Consider the following 27,419-nt stretch of genomic DNA (forward strand, 5'->3'; position numbering starts at 1 on the left):
GTACACAGAAAGCTGGCACTGCCAACCACACCCTTCATTTCCTAGCAACTGTCTGTCCTATCTGATGATATACACACACTTCCAGTATTTTCTTTTTCACTAGGGATTCTTATTTAAGTACTAAATGACAGGCAGATGCATGCAGAAATTAAATCAAGAAAATGATTTCTGGCTGTAACTAAATGCCTTTCCTGTTGAGTGATTGGTGCAAATTCCACTGGATGAGAAATGACATTTATTTTTCTATTTTTTTTTCTATTTTGCAAAATGAAAAATTGAGTTTCACTGCAAATTCAGTTTTGGACAAATTGTTTCACTCATCACTAACGGTAGGTGTAAATCATTGCAGTCTTAATTAATTCCTTGTTCAATTTTTAATTAGTTCTTCTCTGATGATTTTTGCCATTTTAAAATTTTCTAATTGCTGGTATATTTTTTCAGCACTTTGCAATATTTTCTAGTATACACTACATGAAACATTTTGATTGCAGATAATGATAAAGGGTGGCACAGTAGTCAGTGGTCCAGGATTAGAATCCCATACCTGGTCATTAAACGTTTGCGTGATCTCCCTGGGTCTGCATGGGTTTTTCTCAGGGTGATGTAATTTTCCTGCACAACCTCAGAGACGTGTGAATAAAATTAATCGGCAAATGCACGCTGGCCCTTTATGGTTGTGTGTTTATGGTATCAGGGCTGGCACCATTTATCCCAGAATAGAATCCACCCCTCCATGAGCCTAATGCTATCTTCTGTATCACATCTATTCTGACTTTAAGGCAAAAGAAGAACTATTGTATTTCAGAACTCTGGTGTCACCTTTGAAGTTCTCAGTCAGTTCACGTTGGCCACTTATCCATGTAACCATTGCTAATCAAGAGACTGCTGGATTATTTTATGCACCATTTCAAGCTTGTTTTAGTTCTGCCTTTAGTCTTGATTATAAAGAATTATTTGGTTTACCTCCTGCATGTTTTGAGATTTTTGGGATACTTTCACATCTGCTTTATTTTTTGTAGACAATCTTGGCAGATTCAAAGCGTGTCTGGAAGGTTCATCTAACTTGGAGGCTATTGCCAGTTCTTCCCATCAGATACAACTTTCTGCATTCTGTTGTTCAAACTTACCACATGCAGTTTGTTCATTTGCAACTACTCTGCAGTCATCTGAAGCTGTTTTTAAAACTCTGCCAATGCCCAATAATAATTAAAGATTCATTGTGGGCAATGTTTAAAGCTTAATGACGTGACAGAGGTTTCTTTCCGTATCCCTGAGGTTTCACCTTCAAGCCAAGCTAGTCATAGTTATAGACACAAAACACTTCCCATTATTTTAATTCTTGGCCCTGGGTATGCCGGAATGGTATCCCCCGTCTGAATAACTTTCTTTCCTTGCTGTATTTTTTAAAAATGATTTTAAATTCTCTCACAAGCCCTTTTATCTAGATCCTAATATTCCATATATTTCTTATATGCCACATCCTGATACAGCTCACTTTCTCTTTCTTTTCCCCACCCCACATATCATTTATCATCGCTCAGTAAATTCTGCTAATCTTTCATTAAGAATTCCCAAAAGTGGCCAGAGTGGCCAAGGGATATAATCCTCCATTGTATCCTGGGTCTTCTTCCACTGGGCCATGTCTCATACAAATCCTGCTTGAGGCTTCAATGGGACATCCCGCTTACAGGCCCCAAACTCTTCAGCCAGCTCCTCTCAATCTACAGAAGCACCAATTCTACTCTGAAACCCTCCTGTAGTGATGAGCCCCTCACTCTATACTTCCCATATATTCTTTATCAATTTTACTGACATTATTAATTATACCCCATGACTCTGTAAATGGATGGATAGATTGACTGTGCTTTTTCTCTTTGTTATCTTCTCATGTTGTTTACTTTCTGTCCTATGATGCTTCTCCTAGAACATTCCACCCTGTTCTTTCATCTGGTCCACAATCCATTAATCAATTCATCCACTAATTAAATCCTTTTAATTCTAATTCTAAAAAAAATGAAAAGCAGAAACTGTTCCTGGAAGTGGGGACCAGTATATCAAAGGGCACACTTTCTCATGCCAGGCCAATTTAGTGATGACAATTAACTTAATATTCTAGGGTGATGGAAGAAAAACACATACAGAGTCAAGATAGCCACAAAGTTGTTTACTCGGATGTAAATCCAGAAGTCTGAGACCTGTGAGGTCGCTGCTTCAGCTTCAACTAGGCAGTGCCACGTAGTAAAACTATTATTTGGGAGTCATGAGGTGCCACAGCCTAACCCACTCACATCTCAAACTGGGACCAGCTACAGATGGGGCATGAGTCCTTTACAGGGTATACTCACATTGGAAACCACTTTGGAGTTGCCAATCATCCTAACGTAAGAACATAGGGAATTTGACAAACAAGAGGAGGCCATTCAGCCCATCAAGCTCATTCATTTAGCTCATTGGTATGCTGTCCGAATATCTCATCCCGATATTTATTAAAGGTTTCTTCTTCAACTCTGTAGCTTGTTCCCGATTCCCACAACTCTTTGTGTATAGAAGTTCATCTTGGCTTCAATTCTAAATGCACTTCCTCTTAAATTCCACTGGTGCTCTCTCCACTGTTCTGCTGGATCTGCTCTATCAATGCCATTTCGGGTTTTGAAGACTTGGATTAGGTCCTCATGCAGTCACCTCTTCTCGAGACTAAAGAGGTCTAATTCTCTGAGCCTGTCAAGTAGGACATGTCTTAAAGTCCTGGGATGCAACTTAGTTGCTCTCCTCTGCACAGATCCAAGTGCTGCTGTGTCTTTTTTGTACTATGGAGAGCAGAATTGCACACAGTACTCTGCATTCAATCTCAATAGTCCAATAATAATAATCTCAGCATACTGTCCATTGATTTAAATTCAGCAGTTTTTACGATGTCGCCTAACATTTTATTTACCTTTTTAATGGCTTCTGAACATTGCTATAATGATGAAGATGTTGTGTCAACACAAGCCCCTAAATCCCTTTAAGAGTTTGCTTCCTGTAGGCCAGAGTCTCCCATCTTATGTTTATAATTTTTGTTCCTTTTACCCACAAGTAGAACTTTGCAGTTTTCTTGCAAGTGTTAGCCCAGTTTTGAAGCTTGGTCTTGAAATCTTTTTGCTGCCTCATCATCATCTGCCATTCCTCCAGTTTTTGTGTGATTTGTGAAATATACAAGTTTACTAACTATACTGGAATCAGGTCAGGTTGGGGAGCATGTACTGGTACAGCACGTTACCGCATCCACCACACAATGAAACAGCTCAGGATCCTGATTGGCAACACCCTAGGCAGACACGTGGTCCAGTCCCACCCTCTGGAAATGGCCATCTAACTGTTGCAGCCAAGTGTTACGTGAGTGTCCCCTTGGCCTGGTCCAGCTGCTCGGGTCCTCGACAATGAGTATCCTGTAAGCCAGATCACCCTCGTGGAATCACGCCACATGGCTGTAGTGCCGTAACTGACTCCCCTTCACAATGTGGACTCCATGAGCAACCGGTCATTCGACATAAAGTCAAACCAGCAGTACCCAAGGATTCTCTGAGGAGACACAATACTGAAGGAGTCCAGTCTTCCTCTCAGGTCACTGGACAGCATCCATATCTCGCAACTATACAGCAAAATAGGAAACACCAGGACTCTAAAGACTTGGACCTTCATCCTTTTGCATAGATATCGGGAGCGCCACACACCCCTTTCCAACGCCTCATGACCCCCCATGCTCTCCCAATCCATTTACTGACTTTATAGTTAGTCACCAGAGACATGAATGCCACTGCCAAAATAAGTAAACCTCCCGACAAGTTTGAAGCTCTCCGCAGACAGACACACTGCTGATGGCTCTGCATAAGACGTCATTAAAGACCTGGATGTTGGTTTTTATCACGACACTCGCAAGTCCAGACACTGAGTCTTTCCTCAATCTCTCAATTAATACAAATCAGACAAAATAATGGACCAAGGACAGATCATGAGGCACACTACTGATGTCCTCACTCTACATGAAGCTTTCTCCACTAAATGGTACTCTTTGCCTCCTGTTTTTTAATCAACTTTTGATCCAGTTTTTTGGTTACTTCTGAAGTCTACAGCTTCTAGTTTTAGAATGAATCTTCAGTGTAACACTGAGTAAAAAGCTTTTTGAAAGTGTAACTAAATATTTTCTTTTCCTTTTGTCAACAATTGCAGTTGACTGTTCAAAAAAATCTAAGATGGGTTTGGCAGGACCCTCTCTTCATAAATTTATCATGGCTGTTATTCAGTATGTTATTTTCATATTGGTACTTTTCTAACTTATTTCTTATGTAGTTTCCATAATTTTGCATTGGTCTGTAATTGCCGAGATCCATTTGTCTCGCTTCTTGAAGATTGGAGCCATCTTTGCAATTTTTTCCATCCTCAGATATTTCTCCTTTCTGAAGAGATGGCTCAGATGTGCCTAATAAAAGTTTATAGATGACATCCTCCATTTTTTTCAATATAATCTGTAAAAATCCCATAAAATCTGGTGGATTTACTAATCCAGGGGTTGGCAACCTACGGAACACATGCTTGACACGCGGAACGATTTTCAATGGCACTCTGATTGAGTTAAAATATAATGTGGTAACTGGCTATAGACAGGCAGACATCGTTAGTTCACCCAACACACGTTTATTTACAGTATTTACAAATAAAGTGCCACACACAACCCCAAAACTCCCCCAAAGTCCAGGCCTTACAATGCCTCTCTTTCTCTGGTCCACCTCCACTCCTCTCCTCCTGAGCTTTGTCTTGCTTCATCCCGACTCAAACCATCGAATGGAGGGAGACGACCCCTTTTATAATCACCTGGATGTGCTCCAGGTGCCTCCCGATTAGCTTCCGCCAGCACTCCCAAGTGTGGCAACAGTACCGGCTGTGCACCCAGAGGCACTCTGGGTGTCCCTGGTCTTCTTCCCCCCAGCACTTCCGGGTGTGGGGGAAGTGCTGAGGGCCAGGGCTCTCAGGCATTGGGGCGCACCCTGGCGGGTTGATCTTCTAAGCTATGTTCCCATGGTCCCCAAAGCCACCAGGGCGGTCGCCCCCTCGTGGTCAGGAGGAGGCGTAAGCCCTCCTCCAGTCCTCCTGGGCGTCCCAGCTGGGTACCACCCCCAAGCACTCGCCACAACAGTAAAAAAATTTATTTTAATTACAGCGTTCGCACCCTCACCTATGTTTTACGTATGCGACTCACATGTAAATGGAAACCATGTATTCAGCGCAGGTCGTGGTACGTTAAAAGAAACCTCTTGTTTTTATATTTTGATTATACCGCATGTGTTCACGCTCCTCATCCCCACCTACGTTTTGCGCATGCTACTCACATTTAAAGGGAAACCTTGTGTTCAGTGCAGGCCATGGTAAGTTAAAATGTGCGTGTTATGCTGTGAAAGTGTCATGTGTCGTTTGTCAAGTGTACAAAGACATTATCAAACTAAACATCAGCCCATATTTAAAAACTCTGATGAGAAAAGTGAAGCTATAAAAAGGGCTGTTTCTGGCTTTAAGAAAAAAACTATTTATTTTAGTCAAATAATTGGAACCAAAAATAAAGCCACCAAATGTAGTTATAAAAAAATTGATAAAACATTCTTTTCACATATGATCCTATGTATTTTAAAATATTGAATGACCAATAATATAAGTTATAATAGGCTTCAGAAATATATAATATAATGATATTAGGGGGTTCACCCCCTGCTCGCTTAAACTTGCCAACCCCCCCGGACTGCACTACATGCCAACCACTTTGCGTCTCTACTGCTCGCATTGTGAAGAGGGGGTTTGAATGCACCCCCAAGGAGATGTGGTCGCTCATCCGAAACCCCCTCTTAAATGGTGATACAATGGGAAACAAATCCAATTTTATTTTTTTACCTCCTCTTTGCTCGATCAGTGGTGACCTGCTACTGCTGCCGTGCAGCATGATCTGCATCTCGTGTGGTGCTTTGAACATTTAAAAACCTGTGCAGCAGCTGTCCTACTCTTTGTCTTTTATTTCCAGCCCCATGTGTGGTTAAGTCTCATCTTGTGGGATGTGAATTCTTTACATTTTTTAGTTTATAATTTAAAAATGGAATGAGAATCTGAAAATCTAACAGCATCACATTAAAGTTTTATAAATTCTAAAAAGAATGATACCAAATATGTCCTGCGGTGGGTTGGTTCCTGCCTTGTGCCCTGTGTTGGCTGGGATTGACTCCAGCAGACCCCCGTGACCCTGTATTCGGATTCGGTGGGTTAGAAAATGGATGGATGGATGATACCAAACATATATATATACAGTATATATATATATATATATATATATATATATTGTGAACGGCACCCGGCACAGACAGGCGGACATGTTGTTTTCAAACCACCACACGCTTATTTACAGAATATTTACAATAATAGGTCACTAAGACCCCAGCCAATGGTCACTCAGACCTCAGTCACGTGCACAAACCCCAAATCCAAACAGTCCTGGCCACAATGCCTTGTCTTCGGGCCGCCTCCACTCTCCTCCTGAGCTTCGTCCTGCTTCCACCCGACTCCAGCCCTGAATGAAGGGAGACGGCCCCTTTTATGGAGGACCCGGATGAGCCCCAGGTGTTCCCGGCAATCTTCTGGCCACGCCCAAGTGTGGCGGAAATGCCGGCTGTCCTCCCGGCTGCTCTCCGGGCGCCGTCATAAATCTTCCCCCCAGCACTTCCTGGTGTGGCAGGAGTGCTGGGGAAACAAGTCCCAAGGCATTGGGCGCCTCCTGGCGGTGGCCACGGGCCCCTACAGGGAAGAGCTTCCAAGCCCTTGACCCGTGGCTCCCAAAGCAACCCGGAAGGCGAACCCCACGTGGTCCAGGCAGGGCTCTGACCCTCTTCCGGTCCCTCCTGGCGCCCGGCCGGGTCATAGCCCCTGGCATCCCTGACAGTGCCCCACAGCCAGCGAAGACCACTCGTGGGTAAGAGCGACCCGTCCCCGAGGGCAGCAGAGCCCAAACGGGTCCCACTCGAGGATAGCCGGGTCCGCCCCGCACTCCTAGCAGGGACAGGGGCGGAGACACAATCTGCGCACCAACCCATGGTGCATCCCTGTGCCTCGCACAGGTTGTGCTCCCCCCTTTTACCGGCACCCCGGGGCCTCCTCGGTAGGCACCCCCTCCGGGACCTCCACGCCCCTTTGTTCTGAGCCACTCGTTCCCCCGTTGGCTCCTCCAGCTGCGAGCGCACCTGCGCACCGACAGAGAGATCCTTCTGCAGACGGCCCGACATCAGAGGGCTGTTCCGCCACGAAGGGGTTCCTTCAACTCGCCCGGGTCCGTCCCTACAAAGAGAACACAGGGCAGAACCGCTGCCAAAGCACCCAGCTCGTGCACGCACGGGCAGCGTTCCTCCAACCGCACCCCGCACTTGCCTGATCGGCACCCTCTCCGCGCTTCCGTGTCCTCTCGACGATGGAGTCGCCGGCACCGCCCGCTCTCTCCGCCGGCCTCAGGGATTCCCTCTGCTCTCCCAGAGGCAGCCAGCCAGCGCTGCACCCAGCAACGCTCTCACCTTATCGGAGGAATCGCACCCAGCCTCTTAATCCTCCCTTTACTTTGGACGCTTGACGATATGCGGCTCCAGATACTCAACACGAGCCCCTTTCCCGTCTGCGTCCGTAACATATCGGAGGAATCGGCACCCAGCCTATTATTCCTCCCTTCACTCTGGGACGCCATGACGGTTTGAGACTCCTTATGGAATAAAAGGCGCCTCTGTCCCGTCTGCGTCCCTATAGTGCGGAGCAAGACCGCAGCCGACTCGGGGCGGAGGGCGCTAGGACCCGGGGCACTTAGCAGCCCGTGTCCCTTCAGCGTCCTCTCGGACTCCCCTCGCCAGCGCATGCAGTCCGCGGCGCCGCACTCCTGTCGGAGGGCTGCTTACTCGGAACTGCTCATTGTCTTCACAGCCTTTTTCAGCAGACCCTCCCATATGCTTTACGGAGTCGGCTGTACTCACCGTCTCCGCTGTACCTCTCCGGCTGGAGATTCCAGCGTCGCGCCGTCCCGTCGTCGATAGAAACGTTCTCAGCGCCGCGAGCGCCTTCCTCTCCAGTACCAGCACCTCAGCCCGGAGGGCACATAGCACCTGTAACACACGCTGCCCGGCGGGCTGAAGGGACGCCTCCAGCTCCGCCAAAGCAGCCGGCAAAGACAGGAAGTTAACCGACGCGGAGCCTACCTGACTGTCGGCCTCCGACGCCGCCACTTCCTGTGGGCCTTCTCCTCCGCCCAATCGGGTCTCCCCCCTGCCCGTGATGGACATTCCCTGGTCCCGCCTCTCTACAGTCATCGGCGGGCACGCAAGACACACCGCCCAATCGCGTGCCTGTCAGGGGGAGGGACTTCCGGTCCGCGGCCATCTTGGCTCCCTTTCTGCGGCGGCGACGTGCTTGCCGGCAGCCTTGCTGTTGCCAGCGCCTCGAGCTGCAGCGTCTCCTCCTTCGCAGCCCTCGCGGCTGCCGCTGTGCTGCCGGAGCCCCGCAAACCAGCATGCGCCCGCCACGGACGCGGATCCTGGAGGTCCCTGCCTGGAAAACAAAACACGCCCGCCCCCAAGGGCCGGCTGCCGATAGGCAGGGAACTCACCTCCCAGGTCCCGTCAAACCGAGGAAACGTCCTCGGCGTGGCCTCTCCGGACGCCATGCCGTCCCGGGCGCCTCCAGCAACGGCGCGCTCGTTGGAGACCGCTGCACTCTTCCAATGCACGCCGCCCGCCCGCTTCAGGGAATAACGGCCCTCCTGCGGACCCCTGGCGGTCCGTGGGGTTCTTTACCGCGGGCTGTGTGCACGCAGCACCCGCGGTACGTGGGTGGGGTCCCCTGCTGCACCGGGCCGTCCACAACAATATTTTTTTGTACAGGTCTCCGCCTTGTAACAGGCGGAGCATCCTGCCGACTACGCCAGATGTGAACGGTACCCGGGCACAGACAGGCGGACATGTTGTTTTCAAACCACCACACGTTTATTTACAGAATATTTACAATAATAGGTCACTAAGACCCCAGCCAATGGTCACTCAGACCTCAGTCACGTGCACAAACCCCAAATCCAAACAGTCCTGGCCACAATGCCTTGTCTTCGGGCCGCCTCCACTCTCCTCCTGAGCTTCGTCCTGCTTCCACCCGACTCCAGCCCTGAATGAAGGGAGACGGCCCCTTTTATGGAGGACCCGGATGAGCCCCAGGTGTTCCCGGCAATCTTCTGGCCACGCCCAAGTGTGGCGGAAATGCCGGCTGTCCTCCCGCTGCTCTCCGGCGCCATAAATCTTCCCCAGCACTTCCTGGTGTGGCAGGAGGGCTGGGGAAACAAGTCCCAAGGCATTGGGCGCCTCCTGGCGGTGGCCACGGGCCCCTACAGGGAAGAGCTTCCAAGCCCTTGACCCGTGGCTCCCAAAGCAACCCGGAAGGCGAACCCCACGTGGTCAGGCAGGGCTCTGACCCTCTTCCGTCCCTCCTGGCGCCCCGCCGGGTCATAGCCCCTGGCATCCCTGACAATATATATATATATATATATATATATATATATATATATATATATATATATATATGTAGGTTTTAAAATAAGCCCAATTTAAAGTGTGTCAAAAAATGTGACATTAAAACGTCACATAAAATCATTGCACATAATCATTGCACTTTTAGGCTTAGGATTTTATATATTTAGACTAGATATACCTTTGAAGCCCATTATAGCTGGCCAGTTTTGATACTATATATAACAAAATTAGTACAATTATGTCGGCACGTGGAATAACATTATAAAAAGTTCTGCATAACACTGCTGAAAGGTTGCCGACCCCTGTACTAATCTATAAGGTATTTTAAAATCTATGAACTCATAGTTTGCTTTTACTTCTGCATGGGCTATTCTAATTCTTTCTTCCTTCACAAATACTTGGGTGAGATAGTTGTAGATTAAAAAAGAAATAACCGAAAACCAAGATATACATACTAAGAGAACACGAATACACTCAATGGCTAACCTGAAATCATGACCCATGTGCTTGGGGCTGTGAGGTAAAAGTCCTAAGCACTGTCAGCACTCCCATTCTCCTGCAGTACCTCCATGTCATTCTATTTGTACAGGCAGAAAGAATGTTAGGGAGCCTTTGTGCAGCCCAGCTGGTACAAACCCACCATTTAACAACTGAAAAATATGTTTTCTCAAATAAGAATAAGATTGCTTTCTCACGGCTTCAACTTGCTTTTTTTCAAGCTACTGTTTTAAAAGCTTTATTGGTGGGGGGTGGAGGGGGGTCTCATTAAAGAATGGGAAGAAGTAAGCAGTGTGTTGTTAGTAGCCTAATCTCAAAAATGAACATCCTCCGTAGGGTGTAAACCAATCCACCTTATCTCTGACCTTCAATGGGCTTCATGCTCTGTGTTGTCATACCTTAGCTCAGGTGCAGGCTCCGGGGTCAAAGGTCAGCGTAGCTCACCCGTGTCAAACCTGCAAACCGTGTAAAGGGCTTTGGTCGTCCCCATGAACACAAAGGGGGCCTCAAGACTGGGTTTAGGTTACACACCTCCTTTTCAAAAGCACTGGGCTTTAAAAGACACTTCATCGGCATTTGTTCAAGAAGAAGAAAGAAGCCACAGCTGGTACAAGCCCTTAATTTCACAACTGAAAAAAATAGGAGATCGACAATAGCGCTGGCCTGTACCACCCTCAATAGGGGCTGTCATTTCTCAGGCACCACCTGTGGGGTTTGACTGAAGAATGAAGTGTTTTTCTTTAAAGAAGAAACAATTACTTGTTTCTCATTCCCTAAATTCAGCCCTAAGCTGAAATCAGTATAATAAAAGGATTTTTGATTATCAAAGGAAATACAGGACCCTGCTGCCAAGCCTCTTTCACTTTCAGCTTGGTTCTCTTGGAGGTTTTCAGCTTAAGTCAGCTTCCTTCAAGGTGTCGTTTAACAAAAGTGTGAATAAATTCACTCAGCATGTCACCTAACAAAAACATAGATAGATAGATAGATAGATAGATAGATAGATAGATAGATAGATAGATAGATAGATAGATAGATAGATAGATAGATAGATAGATAGATAGATAGATAGATAGATAGATAGATACTGTAGATTACTTATCCATCCATCCATTGTCTAACCCGCTGAATCCGAATACAGGGTCACAGGGGTCTGCTGGAGCCAATCCCAGCCAACACAGGGCACAAGGCAGGAACCAATCCTGAGCAGGGTGCCAACCCACCGCAGGACACACACAAACACACCAAGCACACACTAGGGCCAATTTAGAATCGCCAATCCACCTAACCTGCATGTCTTTGGACTGTGGGAGGAAACCCACGCAGACACGGGGAGAACATGCAAACTCCACGCAGGGAGGACCCGGGAAGCGAACCACCGTGCCGCCCTAGATTACTTATGTAATTATTAATGTGTAAAATCTATACTTGCATTTTATAGTCATATTTTTATGTCCATTTTACCTTCGATCTTGCAGCCGTACTCAATGAAGAGCACTATACAAAAATAAACTCAATTGAACTGAATGTTAGTCCAATTCAGGCAGTGCTCTGTTTGTTAATGATAACAACAACATTTATTTATATAGCACATTTTCATAAAAGATGTAGCTCAAAATGCTTCATGATGAGGTGCCGAAGTTCATGGTTACTATAGGAAGTGGAATGTGGGTGCGCTGACAATAGCAATTTGGGCACCAGAGCACAGCACTCTTAATGATGAATTATGTGATTGTCCTAATAATTACATGAAATCGGTGCTGTTTTCATGTATACTCACACATAAAAATGAGTATTTCATTCACATTGGAGTTTTCGCTCTACTTAAGCTCATTTGATTTGCCTTTATCTCCATTGCCTCACTCCAGTTTTTTCTTTTCTCTCTATATTCACTTCTCCAGAACCAGTTTTTTTTTCACCTGCCTATTTTTTTAACTTATGTGACTTCCAGTGGTTTTGGTGCACTTTTTCATTCTTCCCATCAGCCAATTAAAAACAGACAGGGGTGATGTTAATTAAGCAATGTTTAGGTTTGTTAGTTTAAACAATATAAAAATAAAAAATATATATTTTATGTAGATTTTGAAGTCTTAAAGTGCATTTAGAGGACCCAACGCAAGTTTGTTGATCCCAAAATGCAGAAGGCTCAAAATCAGTGGCTTCTTCATCCACCCAGGCAGGAGATTTAAACTAAGAAGCAGAAGTTCTATCCAATGCATTATCATGCCATCTTACAGTATATTATATTATATTATACTAGCGAAGCCAGTAGCATACGGCGGTGTAAGAATAGGAATGGAAAATGGTGAGAAAGGAATTCAGAAATTAAGAAGAAATAAATACTTCTTGAAAGACGCAGATGTGAATAGGTGTTTTGGTGGTGACGACAGATAATGAGATCGTTTTTGCCGAAGTGCTCGCCTCGTTTGTGTATTAGCAGCAGGAGGAAAAGTAAAAGGGATACCATTTTGCCAATGCGCTTGCCTTGTTTCTGTAATAGCGACAAAGTGTCTTTCTCTTTCTTTGGAGGTTTCGCTTTGCCGACGTGCTCGCCTCGCTTGTGTATTAGCGGGGGGAACAGTAAAAGGTATACCGTTTTGCCGATGTGCTCACCACAATTCTGTAATAGCAGAGAAGTGAGTGACTCACTCTTCAGATTTTTTGTTTTGCAGATGTGCTGGCCTCACTTGGATATCCTCAGAGTTGGAGCCCTTTGCCCGACTCCCCCTCCCACTTCGGAGTCGGACAGACACATACACACTTCCACACATAGAAGTTTACATATTATATTATATTATATTATATTATATTATATTATATTATATTATATTATATTATATTGAACATAATGAACATTGCAGGGTGAACACACAGTCACACTCTCCAGCAGCCAATCGGGCATCACCAGTCCACATAACCTGATTGTTATTTGACACTGGAGGAAGGCAGAGCCCTGGAGGAAACCCCAGGGCCCCGTGGACACAGGGAGAACAAGCAAACTCCTTGCAGGAAGAACCTGGAGCTTGAACCCTGGTTTCCTTTCTGCAAGGCAATAGCATTATCACAGTGCCACTTATTATCTAATCTAAACTAATCTAATATTATTTTACTGTAGTCACACACTGCTGTCTCAAAGCTCCAGAAATTTGTATTCCTTTCTGGTCAGTTTATATGGTGTCTACGACTTCACCTCCATGTCTCCTTTTGTATTTTCTTTGGGTACTACTTCCAGCTATATATTGACCAGAAAGGCACTGTAATATAATATATATAACGACTGGGAGCCAGATCTAATCGGGCTACAAATTCTACATTTGTGAAATCCATACTTTCTCTGCAAAGAATTATTTGTTTTTTGATGTCCTTGAAATGATTTTGTTATCGTGGCACTGATTTGTACTTAAAATAGACCTTTTCGGCCGATGTAATGAAGAGCTTCCTTTTTAAACGGGGCTGCGAGACATGAACTCAGCTCTTCGGCACACCTCATTTGATTTTTTCCGGCAAACAAATTTTCAAAATAAACCGTATTTTACGACTCTAATCAGAGTCGGAGTAATAATTATGGTGGCATGGTCATTTTAGATCTGAGATTAGCTAAAATTTTAACAATCACCGTTGTTAATACCCAGCCGTCATTACTCAGTTTGCCAATAGATGTCAGAAGGACGGATGCCAAAACCGAACTGCCCAAAGATAGATTTCGACGTACCAAGCAAATGGCGATACGTTCTAAATTACTTATGGTTCTGGAGCTGTCAAAGGGTTTAAGTCAGTCAACGATGTTAGTCCTGGAAAGTACGCCCCACCAAACCAATGTTCCAAAAACCAACCAAACTTACTGTTATCTGCTCGAACCAACACCAACTTACTATACTCGGCCATCCAGCGGCGTCACTGAAGCATTCGAACATTCTTAGCTAATCATGCAACTCTGCGTCCGCGTTTGCCACGCTATGTTCTAACTACAGAGGCAGAGTCCCATTGCATGGTTCTAGCTTGTATTGAGTCGAGTTATTGACGCGAGCGCCATACATACAGATAGTATCAAATTATATATAAGGATTATTATATTAAGCTGTGTGTTTTTCTCCTGTTTTCTTCACATGTCTGATCATTTGGTAATGCTAAACTTGGCTGCCATGAGTGATCGTGGGTGTACATGACTGGTGGCATCAAAGAAATTGACACTTTATCTAGCACTGGATTCTGCCTGGCACCTGGAGCTGCTGTGGTAGACTCTGATACATAAATCTGATTAAATAGCCTCAGCAAATGGATGGATGAGTGTACCATCCTGCCAACGAATGAATGAATGAAAGAATGAATGAATGTATGGTCTATCATTTTCCACTTAGCAATCCATCCATTTTCTGTAACTGCACTTTCAGCACAAAGGCCTAGAAGGCCTGTAACAGTCCATCAAAAGGCAAAGGCGGGTGCACCAAGCCTTAGTAACACAGGGGTACTTGTTCAAATAACCTACCTGTATATCTTTATGCAAACAGAGGAAAATTCTGAACAAACCCCTCATGAATTCAGGGAAAACATGCTAATGTCACACAAAAAGGCCCACCAATGCCAAGCCAAAGCACACAGGGTACTTTTGATTTTATTACACCTTCTCAATGATGGATTGCACTGTGTAGGCCAACAACTCCCCCTAACCCCATTTTAATATTACTGAGACGCTGTGCTTATTATGGCAGAAACTGAATTACTGAATGGCCAGAATGTCTCACTTGGTTAATGGGATGGCACCTTCTGAAGGTGCTTGCTTACAAGGGGCTACATAAAAACTGATTGATTTGACATCATGAGCCCATTGATTGAATGATTCCACAATTGATTTTACACTGTGGGCATATCGATTCAGTGATTCTATGACTGACCATACATCATGTGCATTGGATGATTTTATGATTGATTTGACATGGTTGGCCTATTGATTCTAAACGATGTTGCTGTTGTTTTTATGTATCCGAAATGCCAGTACGCGCTTTTGGTTGCTTTCAATGCATGTCTGTGTCCCACATGAATATTACATTACCCTTGAACTGCTCTGTGAATTCGGCTTGATAAAACAAGGCCTGTTTGGCACCGTTAAGGTCAAGTCTTTGGGCCCCTTAAAGACCAAACGTCACACCCTGCTGACAGGCATCAATCATTCTGGCTTGACAGGCCTGAGAGGAGATCAGCAGATCTTATCACGTCGGGGGCTTGGCGCTTTCACTGCCTCACACCTAGAGTCGCCTTCTAGCCATCGGAGAGGCCAGTGGGGGCTGACTGCAGAGGTTTTGGGGGCTTACGGTATGACTTTATTCCTGTGTACACAGCAAGAGTTGAAAGGTTTGTCCGGCCATGAATGGGAGAAGTTAACGTAGTAAGCTAAACAAATTAAAATCAAAGAAAGTGAAAAACATGGAAAAGACCACCAAGTGCTCCTTCAGTTGCTGTGATCCTGAAACTTTTCTGTATTTGCTGCCCTCCTATTCTTTAACACCTTCCCATCATTGTTGTCCCCCTCCTTCCCTTTTTCTGATTGTCTTGTTATTATTCCATACTTTATTTTATTTAGTTTCTCTCTTCTCTCCCACTCACCACACTTTATGTTCTTTCTCTTCCCAGCGTCCATTCCTCTCCACATTACTCAAAAAGCACAAATAGAAACCAGCCGTTCCTTCTCACTAGTTTGGCATCCATGAGGCCAGTGTCTAATTTTACCCGGCTGACCTCATTTTCTTTTGTATTAGAACAAGCAATACAGTGTCAGAAGAAATGTCCCACTTCCCATTCTACCTGGCGCATCCCAGCCGCTTGCTCAAGCGTTGCACGAGTTGAACAAAGTATTGTGCATTGTGTAACTCAATATATTTACACTGAGAAGCCATCTTTGCCATACACCTGAGCTAGCGGGCACCTGGACACATTAATCCTTTGTGTGCCGGGTTCATCCTTTACCCCATTGGCAGAGGGTTCTTCTCTGCCTGAGTGAATGTTATTCTATAGAGGAAGCAATTAAAGGTTTTAAGATCATTAGATTGACATTTTATATCCCCTTTGCTCTTTCAGCCACTGCTGTTGACCAGTTTGGTGAAAACATTGGACACGGAGACAACTGGTGTCCTCATCATCAAAGAAGTCAGTGCTCATGAGGTTCTTCTGGCCATTCGCAGCCCATAAGTCTTCCTTCTTAAATCCTCTGATGGGCTCAGCCAAGGATATTGATATGTGAGTAAATGCCCTTTGACTTCACTTTACGAGCTGCAACTTTTCACAGCACTATCGAAGGTGTTATTTCTCTGGTTACCATTAGCTTGTATGTTATAATAATTTATAAATTATTGCGCCTGGCCTACTAAGGGAAACATCAGTACAATCATACAAGTTTCATTTTTCTTTCCCTGTGAACACTGCTGCTCTCGTCAGAACATTCATGAAGCTTTGCTGTGCCACTCAGATATAACGTTTGGTCTTTTTAGCACCCACTTGTTGTCTTCATTCTGCAGACTAGAGAGCAGGTGGTGGTCACACAGGGCCAGGTGTGGAGATAAAAGTGGTTGTCGCATTTGTCTGAACACTTAATATTTTAGAGCAGCCTTTAGTGTGAGGGCTTTGTTGTTCAGCAGATGGTCAATGACTCTCATTTCTCTTTTTTCTTGATCGACTACCCCATACTCTTAAGCGAATCAACATAATTTTGATTTTTTTTGAATGTGAGCCTTTTGAAGCCTGCGATCAATAAGGGCTGCACTTTCAGCATCAGAAAAATTGTGCACGTCATCTTACTGGCACCGACTTGGGCCTTGAATTTGTATGGTGTTGGACAAATCTCCAAGCTTCTGTTGTTTAGATTATTATTCAGGTTTGGACCCTGGCTCAAAGTCATGTTTCAAAGCTTTATCCCCAGATTAAACACACTTCTTAAAAATTTCCTAATCTAAATTCATTAGCTCAAGAGCGTCCTTGGAACACTGGATATGGTGAGTCAACATTCTGGGCACCCAAAGTGCACAAACCCTTCTCATAAAGAATGGCTTCAAATGACCCGTAACTAATCCCTATAGTGTCTGCTACCTCACGCACCACACATCACTCTTCTGTTCCCCACTACAATTTGCTCCACAGTGGCCAATGAATTCTTTCCTTCATCAGGTTAAAAGGCCAGCCAGACCTTGGGTCATTGTCCATGGCAGAATTCTGCAGACCATCTCTTGACCTATGAAGGGGCTTGGTCCTGGTGTACATTGGCTGCGCTGGAAGGAATCTCTAAAGGCATATCGACCTTTGGTGTTAGAAATTCAGTAATAGCATGGTACGAGTTTTATTAATTTTCAGCATTCCGTGTTGACTTGTGTCTGAAATAAGGAACTCTCTCTCTCTCTCTCTCTCTCTCTATATATATATATATATATAAAATCCAAACGTCTGTCTGTCTGTCTGTCTGTTTGTCTGCTTTTCAAGAGAGAATTACTTAACGATTTAGACTGGATTTTTTTCTATAATTTTCTTGAACATCCCAGTTGATTTTGCGACTTCTCTCATTGTGCTATGTATAACAGTTTGCTTGCATTACCAATTTATTTGTGCGAATCCAAGAGAGACACACAGCGGGCTGACGGGAGGAGGACGGGCCCTCCTCACTTATACGTCAGTCTTTGGGCATTCTTTACTTCCACTTAGCTGGTGAATGAGAGAACTACTTAACAGATTTAGATCATTTTTTTTTCTATAATTTGCTTGAACATTCTAGTTGATTTTGCAACATCTCTCATTGTGCTAAGAATCATAGTCTGTTTGCAGGAGCGATATATTCACAATAATCCAAGACAGAGGCTACAGTCCGAGGGGAGGGGGATGCGTGACATCAAGAGTGGGGAGCCAGGCTGGGCCATCCTCACTGTCCTGTTTTACTTCTATGTGGGCGAAGCCGCGAGGGACAGCTAGTACATAATAACATAGAAAAGCTGGAAACTTGAAATCCTGTTGTTTTAGGACACAAGTGGTCTCCAGCACCTGAGAATATCCCTTCCAAGTTAAGTCTCATAACTTTCTGACTACCACTTACTGTATATATTGCAATTGTCAACCTAACAAATGTAGTGATATTTGTAGTAGTAATGATAATTGTAGTAGCTGTAATAGCAGAAGTAGTAGTTGTGGTAGTAGAAGTAGTAGTAGTAGTAGTGATAATTGTAGTAGTTGTAAAAGTAGCAGTAGTAGCAGTGGTTGTGGTAGTAGAAACAGTAGTAGCTGTATTAGTAGTAGTACTAATAGTCATAGTAGTTGCAGCAGTACTAGTAGTTGTAAAAGTGTAGTCATAGCAGTGGTTGCAGTTATTGAAATAATAGCAATATTTAAAGAAGTAGTAGGTAGTAGTAGCCTTAGTAGTCACAGTAGTTGTAGCAGTAGCAGTAGTTTCTGTAGTAGCAAAAGCAGCAGTAGTAGTAGTCATAGTAGTAGCAATAGTAGTAGTAGTCTTATTAGTTGTGGTAGTAGTAGTAATAACAGTCATAGTAATGGTAACAGTAGCTGTAGCAGTAGTAGGAATAGTCTTAGTAATTCTAGTAGGAGTAGTAGTAGTTAAAAATCATACTTACTGTAGTATCAGTAGCAGTAGTTGTACTAGCAGTAATCATAGTAGTAATCGCAGAAGTTGTAGCAGTAGCTGTAGTTGTGGTATTAACAAAAGTTGTGGCAATATTTATCATAGTAGTAGAATCAATTGTAGTAGTACTAGTAATTATAGTAGTTATAGAAATAACCGTAGTCAGTGCTTGAAACAAAGTAGAACCACATTTCTGGTGGTATTCTATTTTTGTTAGTGACATTCAATTAAATATTTGGAGGTTGAGGGTGGTTCAGTGTGAAGCTTCATAAAGAGCTGCCGGTATTCACTGATATGCCAAGAAAAGGTTCCAGTACGGTGAAATTCCGAGTGTTTACTTCCCATGTTTGAAGGAGACTCTCAGTGATCCTCCTATGTCTGTCCCTGCCTGCTGCTTTCTGTCTTGATTATGTTTGACTGAGAAACCAAGGTGAAACTGACCAATCGCACCAAAGCCAAACTGACCAATGAGATTGCTCTGACGGTTTGGACTAATACACAGAAATTTGTGCTTGATTATATAGACAGATATTTGCACTTTTGGCAGCAAAACCCATTTGGGCTGGTGTATTCTGAAGCCAGCCCTTGGAGTAGGCAGTCAGGCTGCCTGGTATGAAGTCTGGCCTGCTTTCTGGCTCTGTTTCACCCACAAAAGATGGGTCTAATGTTCACTATAGTTACTGATTCACTTAACATGCAAGTTTTTAGAATCTTGTCAAGAATGTCAAGAAAGTATGCAGTTATTCTTTGGACACACCACGACTGAATTTATAAATATTGTGTTGTGTCGTGGAGAACTGGCCATGACATTGCAGGGATTCCAATTCAATCCCTGCCTCTGGTTCACTGTGTTGGTTTTCAGTGTTCTCCTTAAGATTCCTGCACTCCTGCTGTAATATACTGTATATGGGAACAACTAAACAAAATAATTTATATTAAATTGTCCCTGGACTATAGCATCTAGTCTCAAGACCATTGAGAGCAGGATGAAACCTTTGCTTATCAACAGAAAAGTCAACAACTTCTTGTCGAAATCACTCCATGGTCAGTTCTACATACAGACATTGAACAACTATGTAGACAAGAAACTGACCATTAGAGGGCTGCAAAGGTCTTGGCTGAATGGCCTGACAGTCTCTTCATGGTAGCTTAGGGTCAGGCACTAAACACACACTCCCATTAGAACAATATTCTCAAGATGGACATTGATAGCAAGCGCAGGATATGCCAGCAACATGAAGAGCACATCAGTCATATTCTTATTGGATGCTCATTGCTAGAGCCATAAGAATACACTTGTTGTTATAGTTGGATAGTAAGCTGCTTGCACTGGTCAATGCTCTGTGAACGTGGCCTACCAGTGTCATATCATTGGTGCGATCACCTGCATGAAAAGGTTGAAAAGATGGAGAACACCACCATTACAGTATATATGATATGGCTGTGAACACCGATCAAACAGTAGCACTGGAGCCAACTGAAGGAGCATCGCTCCCCACGACAGAAACAAGAAGCGATATCTGCTCATCATCATAGCCATTCTAGATTACGCAAACATCTCAGTCAAAGAGGTAGAAAAACTTAGCAAAGACGAAGACCTTGACATTAAGATTTTGAATATATGGAACACAAAGGTTTGTGTAATTCCAGACATGAAACTGCGCCACTAGATTTCCAGAAATATCTTGATGAACTGTCAGATAAAGTGAGTGCCACCCAGGTGGAACTGCCCACATACTTAGTAAAGTCCTGACCATCACATAGTAACATCTAAAGAACCCAGTAGGTTCCTGCCAAAAAGCATCCAACACAAACTGAAAAAAAAATCATCTACTCTATATATATATAAAATCCTAACCCTAAAAGTGCAACGATTTTGGGCAATGGTTTTATGTCACACTTTAAATCGGGCTTATTTTAAAACCTACATATATATGTTTGGTATCATTCTTTTCAGAATTTATCGAACTTTAATTTCATTTTGTTAGATGTTCAGATTCTTATTCTGTTTTTAAATTATAAACTAAAAAATATCGAGAACTCACGTCCCACGAGACGAGTCTTTGTGCCAAGATATTTAACCATGCCCGGGACAGGAAATAAAAGATAAAGAGTAGGACAGTTACTGTACAGGCTTTTAAATGTTTGAAGCGCTACGCTCAATGCAGATCACACAGCACAGCAAGCCAGCAGCTGATCAAGCAAAGAGGAGGTAAAAAAAAAAACTGTATTTGTTTCCCATTGTATCACCATTTAAGAGGGGGTTTCTGAGTAGCGACCGCATCTCCTTGGGGTGCGTTCAGCCCCCCTCTTCACAACTGGCAGAGACGCGAAGTGGCTGGCATGTAGTGCAGGTCTGGGGAGGGATGGGGTTGGTGAACCCCCTAGTAAATAATTAAAAGTGAAAAGCATTTCCAAATAGACTTGATAAGTAATAGGTCACATTTTCTTGTTGAAAGAGGCAGGAACCAAAGTAGCCATTGACACATGAGACGCACAGCAGTCAGTCCTGGACTGGTTAATAGTCCATCGCAGGACAAACTTACTTATGCTGGACAGATTTATACTACGCACTCAGACTTCTTCTGGGATGTGGAATTTAAGCAAATAGACAGCCATTGGTTAAACGTACAGATTCCACACAGATAGTGACCAATATTGGATTGAAAGCCTAGACTCTGAAGCTGAAGTGTTAACCACTGCTCCATTATGACATCATGACTTCTAATATTTTCAAAGCTAAACTGATATATGGCAACAAGATTGTGTATAAAATAGGACCTTCTACACACAGGTGTACCACAGAAGACACAGACTCGACTCGTGACCATTCTAGTAATGAACCTCTCATCATGATCCATTCCTTCTGGGGTCCAAGGTGTGAACACACATTGTACCAAAGTATTTTGCTGAAAATACAGTAAGGCTTAGATTGTACAATTTGCCCTGTGGTCACAAGGTGGAGGTACTCCATGATTACCACTGTCTTTTGGAGTGCCTCCTGAGCCCAGAGGCAGAATGCCACACTGAGCCATGGAAAGGCAAAATGGCAGGCAGAGATATAAAGGGAGGAGTGGACTACCTGAGAAAAGCAATAGTGGATGTGACAGGGAAGAGATGTGAGACAGAGTGCCTGGCCAGCAATGCTCTCCCTATTTAGTGCACCCAGTATTTGAAAAATCTTTTCTCCTAGTAAATTGCAAACTTTTGCTGTAGTTGTTTTCCTCCTCTGCTAAGTAAATGTCCTCATTTCAAACTTCATGTCAGATCCTTGGCAGATGCTCCCTCCAGGAAAAGTTCTTGGCTTGACTCCAGTGTTGTGTCAAGATTTTCAGATTAAATGTAATTTGCTGCTTTTCTGGGTATTTTTCCATGTTTAATTTCTTTAGAAATTAATTAATTTATTGTTTCCTTTTTTTGTTAATGCTTTGATGATGTCATATTGTGTTATCATGGCACATTCTGCACATTTTGCTTGTCAATGGGTGACGCCTATTTAGGAGAAAGGGCCTAAAGCACAGTCTTTGTCTGTTCTTTTACATAAGGATAAAGAAAACCACTTGGAAACTCAAAGAATAATAGCAAAAATTCTTGTTGAGCACCTCTGATTAGTGATGAGCAAACAAGTTTTGATTCGTAGACAGTTCTGTGAACACTAAAATCTGCTATGTAAGCAATATTGCAAGTGCAAAATGCAAAACTCATTAAAAAGTTTTGAGGTGTAAAACAAGGAATAAATCCTCATTCACCTGTGCATATAATATGAAGCACACCAGTGAAATTAAATTTATGTATACCCCTCATTCCCATCATTCCAGAGGAGGCTATGTATGTTTAAAAAAATACTTTGCATGTGAAGATACACTAAAGCACACCACTTTACTGTGTTTATCTCCACAGAAAAACTCACACACAGGAAATGACTCTTCTCACCATTACCTAGCAAGTTCCTTTTCCTGTTTCTTGATTCATGCAGAAGGAGTCGAGTATACACACTCTCTAAGAGCAGTAGAACCTTCAATAATCATTCCTAGATTGTGATCACCAAGATTGTCATCAAAATTGGCAAAGTGGGCATCATGCTAACAGAATACGTCTGGTGACTAAACAAAATGCTTACAATACATAAGATGAGAAATGAGTCTGGTGAACTTTTTGCACTAACGATCTTTATTTAAATCCTAAATGATTGTCAAACACATGAAACTAATGTATGCGAATGCATGTAAAATGTAATGCAACAAGAACTAAACACATTTCTTCTTGTTGTAGATTGCATGAATTTCGCTGTTTCAGAAATTTTTGTGTGGAAATGTAAGACAAGGTTTTGCAGTGAACACAAATTTTGGAATTATTTCACTCATCACTACTTCTGGTATTAATTCATTGCTATCTTAATAACACTTTCTGGATTAACTCTATTGTATGTAACAAACCTCTACTTTTCAGTTGACTCCTGTCAGTCTTACAATTACCAGTTGGGACTTCTTACCTCTAACACCTGTGAATTAACTAAAAACAAAACACATTTTGGTCACATGCTGCAGAAATATATTGAAACCTTGAATTGAATTAAATGGACGATTAGATGGATGCTTAACAGAGTCAAATCCCATAACTGTTATAACAAAAAAGGTACATATGCAGCTGATAAAAGGACCACCAAAACATGAGAGGAAAGTGATCTGAGCCTCCATAAATCATTTCATGTTGACTGAGTAACAATCAAGACCCTCAGAAAGCAATGTGTGATAGATAGATAGATGGATAGATAGATAGATAGATAGATAGATAGATAGATAGATAGATAGATAGATAGATAGATAGATAGATAGATAGATAGATAGATAGATAGATAGATAGATAGATAGATAGATAGATAGATAGATAGATAGATAAACCTAAATGTCAATGGCTCCTGAGCCAGTCCCTTACCATCACATTGCACTTCAGCTATGGACTTCAGTCTGGGGTGTCTGCTATTGTGTAAGGGTGGATGGCTGGCCCAGGTAAGCTGCAGTCTGACTCTTCTGATTTCATGACTGCCCATTAACTTTGTTAGATGGATCCTGTCTAGAACGTCTTCAATTTAATTTTAATTAAACCTTACCGAAACTTTATGTGCAGCATTTATGTATCTTGATATATGTGCATCAACCTTGTATGGCTAGGTGTATTTCTGATCCTCTAATATATTTCTAAATTTGTGTGAAAAGTCCTACTGCATATAAGACTAAACTCTATTGGCATAGAGATAAACATGGCAATGAACTCCTGCAGGGAGACATAATGATGACAGCTTCAAAGAAACTGTATGTGCTGTGTAAAGTAATCCCAATTTAGAAGACTTCATCTTGTGGGTCATTCTCAGCTCAGGTCCATGGAGAAAGAACTAAGGTTGCTGCTTCTACCAGACCGTGGTGAGAGAGGCACATCTTGAAGGTTAATATCACAGACTTTCAGCTTGGAGAGATCAGCGGACTCAGAGTCAACATCTTACTTGGGGGGCACAAAGAGACAAAGATCAGAGAGCCTCATTTTAGAGTTTTATAAAATTGCTACTTGAAGTTATCAGATTATTTGGGTAAAACAAGGTGACAAGGATCAGGGGACCCCAACCTGGTGACATTAGGTGGTCACCATAAGGCTCCTCCATATCCTGGAAAATTCATCACCAGTTGACCTTCCACACCTGTTGCACTTATGGTCACAGTCAGAGGACCCAGATAAGCATAAAGAGAAAAACAAATGGCACACTATTAGAAGAGTTTTCATTAAAAACAGCTCAGCAGCTGTCAAACAGTGCATGAGAAGAAAGCAAACTGCAGGCTTGTGCTGTGACAGCTGGAAGATGTTTATTCTCATCACGCTCTACCAGCAAGGCCTTTTCCATCTTGTGCTCCCCATCCCCTCCCCCTCCACCCCATCCCTGAAAGTTTTGGAAAATTGGCAGCCTTCACCAAGAAAAGGCACACAGGTTTGCGATCAAACAAAAAGTTAAAAAAAAAATCAAATAAAACAGGAGCGGAGCTGACGGCCCTCACCATTCCTGCAAAAGAAGAAAGTGGCCTGCAGAGAAAACCGCAGCACAGAGAGAATAGCTCAGCGATGAAACATGGGCCATAAATCGTGAGCCATCAGAGCTCGCCCGGCTGTTGAGACGGATCTCTTCCCTTCCAAGTCAGGATTTATGCGGATGACATCACATGTAGTCGGCCAGCCAGCCAGCCCACCCTCCCCCTCTGCTCAAGGCCTCAGACGTCCAGCTCTCCCTCACCCAGCGCTCTTTTCTGTCTTTTGTCGGTGATGGAGAGTACTCACCTGAATGTTTGACCAGCCCATGCTTCTCCTTTTGATGACCACTGAACTCTAGTCTGCATTTACAGCTTCATTCTTCAGAATGTCCATTTTCTTGATAGTCTTACATTGGTGTTTCCTAAGCGAGGTGCTGAGTAGTGGTCTAACTGAGATTCTTGAGAATTCCAACTTGAGCAGAATAATGAATGAGAATAAGGGACAAAGGGGGGACACTGTATTGCTTGAGACATCCGTAAAACTCCATTGCCGCCCAGCCCATACCAGGCCATCCATCTTTGCTTGGGTGTAATGATCTGCTTTGCATGCTTTAGTTTTCTAGTGTCCCTTGTCCCTAAACTGTTGCCCAATAGCCAAAGAAAACAAAGAGATGCAGGCCTAGTGCCATCAACATAGCACACAGGCCACCGGACTTTACCTGACCTAAGTGGCTCAAAGGGTCAAGTGTCACGACAAGGAGGCCCCTCCCCCACCCTCACCAGTCACTTCAGTCACTTCATTGCTTTGACAGACTTGTGAAGCCCCCAGGAGCAGACATGGAGTTTTCATCTCTAAAGGGAGTCAAGAGTGCAGTTCTCCACTCTGGGAGACCAATTTATGGTGTCGAAGTTATGCAAATGAGAGTCACAAGCCAGCGCCTTCAGTCTGAGGCTGTCACTTTGTCTCTCTCTACGTCTCTGTCCTCAGATGGGTTTTATTTGCACAGTAGATTTATGGGCACTAAAATACAATATAAGGCAAGATAATGGTGGACAAAGCAAGGCAGCAATGTGTGTGTGTGGGTGTGTGTGTGTTTTTCCCAGGCCTAAAAATGCAAACATTTTTAATGAAGTAGTAAGCCCACATGACAAAAATGTAGTCACCCCTGGCAAAATTGAAAACTGAAGAACAGCTGCAATTCTCTCTGGCATAGACGCCACCAGTTTGCACAAGTAGGTGACATCACTTTTCATCCATTCTTCCAGAATCAAATCCCACACTTTGGCCAGATTGGTCGAATGGCTCCACCAGCATTTAATTCGTTGCTCCAAAGAATTCCAAAGATTTTCTATGGGATTTAAACTGAAGGATTTTGCAGGCCAGGAGAGATGTGAGAATTCTTTGGAATTTTCTTCCTGTCAGTTTTCGCCTTGGAAGACTGAGGTAGCCATTCTTTGCTCGCTCTGGAGATGAGCCACATATGTTAACACATTGCTGCCCAGAAGCCTAATGTAGCCTTTCTGGTTTAAGTGCATCGTCACCTCAAACAAAGGACTCATTTCCTCAAAACTGATCATCAGGGAGCCGCTTCCCACTTCAACAGCACTTTGAACACAATCCTTATGGAAGCCATAATGCAATTTATGATGTACCCAATGCCTAAAACCATTCAAGTACAAGCAAAAAATCGACTCATTGGACCAGTTTACATGTTTTCAGATGTCAACAGTCCAGTGTGTATGGCTCAGCACCAATTTTAACCTTGTAGTGCTGTTAGTAACTGTTAGCAAGGACTTATTCCATGATATTCTGCTCCACATGGACTGCAGTTGTCTTCTTAGTGTTCATTCAGAAACAGCTTACATTGGGCCTGCATTGACTGTTCTTGCTTGGTGGTAAGGTGGTCTGCTGTCATAACATATGATACAATCTGTGAGCCCCGTCTTTCGACAGCAATTGACTGTCTACAATGACTGTCTCTGCTGGAAGATCCGTTGGACATTATGCTTTGACATACCTGGAAAGTGGTCAAGTTCTTGTATACTATGCCCTTTGACACGTCTGAAAGGAATAACTTCTTTTTGCCAATCATTCACATCTGCTGTGTGAACCATTTTTCACAGAGAGAACTGTGGCAGATTTCTACTCCTCGTCACTCTACGATCCCCTGTAGGATGGAATTCATACTGGGAAGCCCTCTGTTGGTATCTGAAGTACGTACTCCCTCTTACACAAGGGGTGATTCATTTTCTCTCCTGTGAGCTTAGTATGGATGATGAGGCATTGTCTATGAATAGAAGAAGGACTTGAGGAGAACATTTAAACAGAAGAAAGATAAAGACAAGGGATGAGAACAACTCCTTGTAGTCCATGTCCAGTTTTGAAGCCCAAATAATAAAGATACCCTCAGAGCAAAAGTAGACATCATTCTAAGTAATGAACAGAAGAAAAAGGAAACATGAGAAAGCACCTATTAATAACCAACATTATCAATACATACAAAAATAAAGGTTAAAGGTTACTTCCTCAATGAAAAGAAAAAAGGAAATAGAAACAAACACTTTGGCCGTATGGTCTTTATCAAGTGGGCAACTGAAAGGAAAGAGCAGGTTAAATATGGGGGGAACAAGTAGGTAAGAAGAAGCTGCCATTAAAAAAGATGAAGGGAGAGATTAAAAAGTTAGTCGGTTACTGAGACCTGGAGAAATATGTGATCACAGGCTGAGAATGAGCTTAAG

At 43.3% G+C, this 27,419-nt stretch overlaps 1 protein-coding gene across 1 annotated transcript in view; it reads left to right on the forward strand.

The window, feature by feature from the left end:
* The window catches only part of rgmd (RGM domain family, member D), an 86,283-nt gene that overhangs the window by 17,550 nt on the left and 41,314 nt on the right, over nt 1-27,419 (forward strand). The window contains exon 2 of the mRNA XM_039766808.1: nt 16,131-16,289. Within this exon, the coding sequence (XP_039622742.1) occupies nt 16,210-16,289 (80 nt within the window). The 5' untranslated portion in view covers nt 16,131-16,209. The remainder of the gene's footprint in view (nt 1-16,130; nt 16,290-27,419) is intronic.

Source organism: Polypterus senegalus, chromosome 10 (assembly GCF_016835505.1).
Source record: "Polypterus senegalus isolate Bchr_013 chromosome 10, ASM1683550v1, whole genome shotgun sequence".
Lineage (NCBI taxonomy): Eukaryota > Metazoa > Chordata > Cladistia > Polypteriformes > Polypteridae > Polypterus > Polypterus senegalus.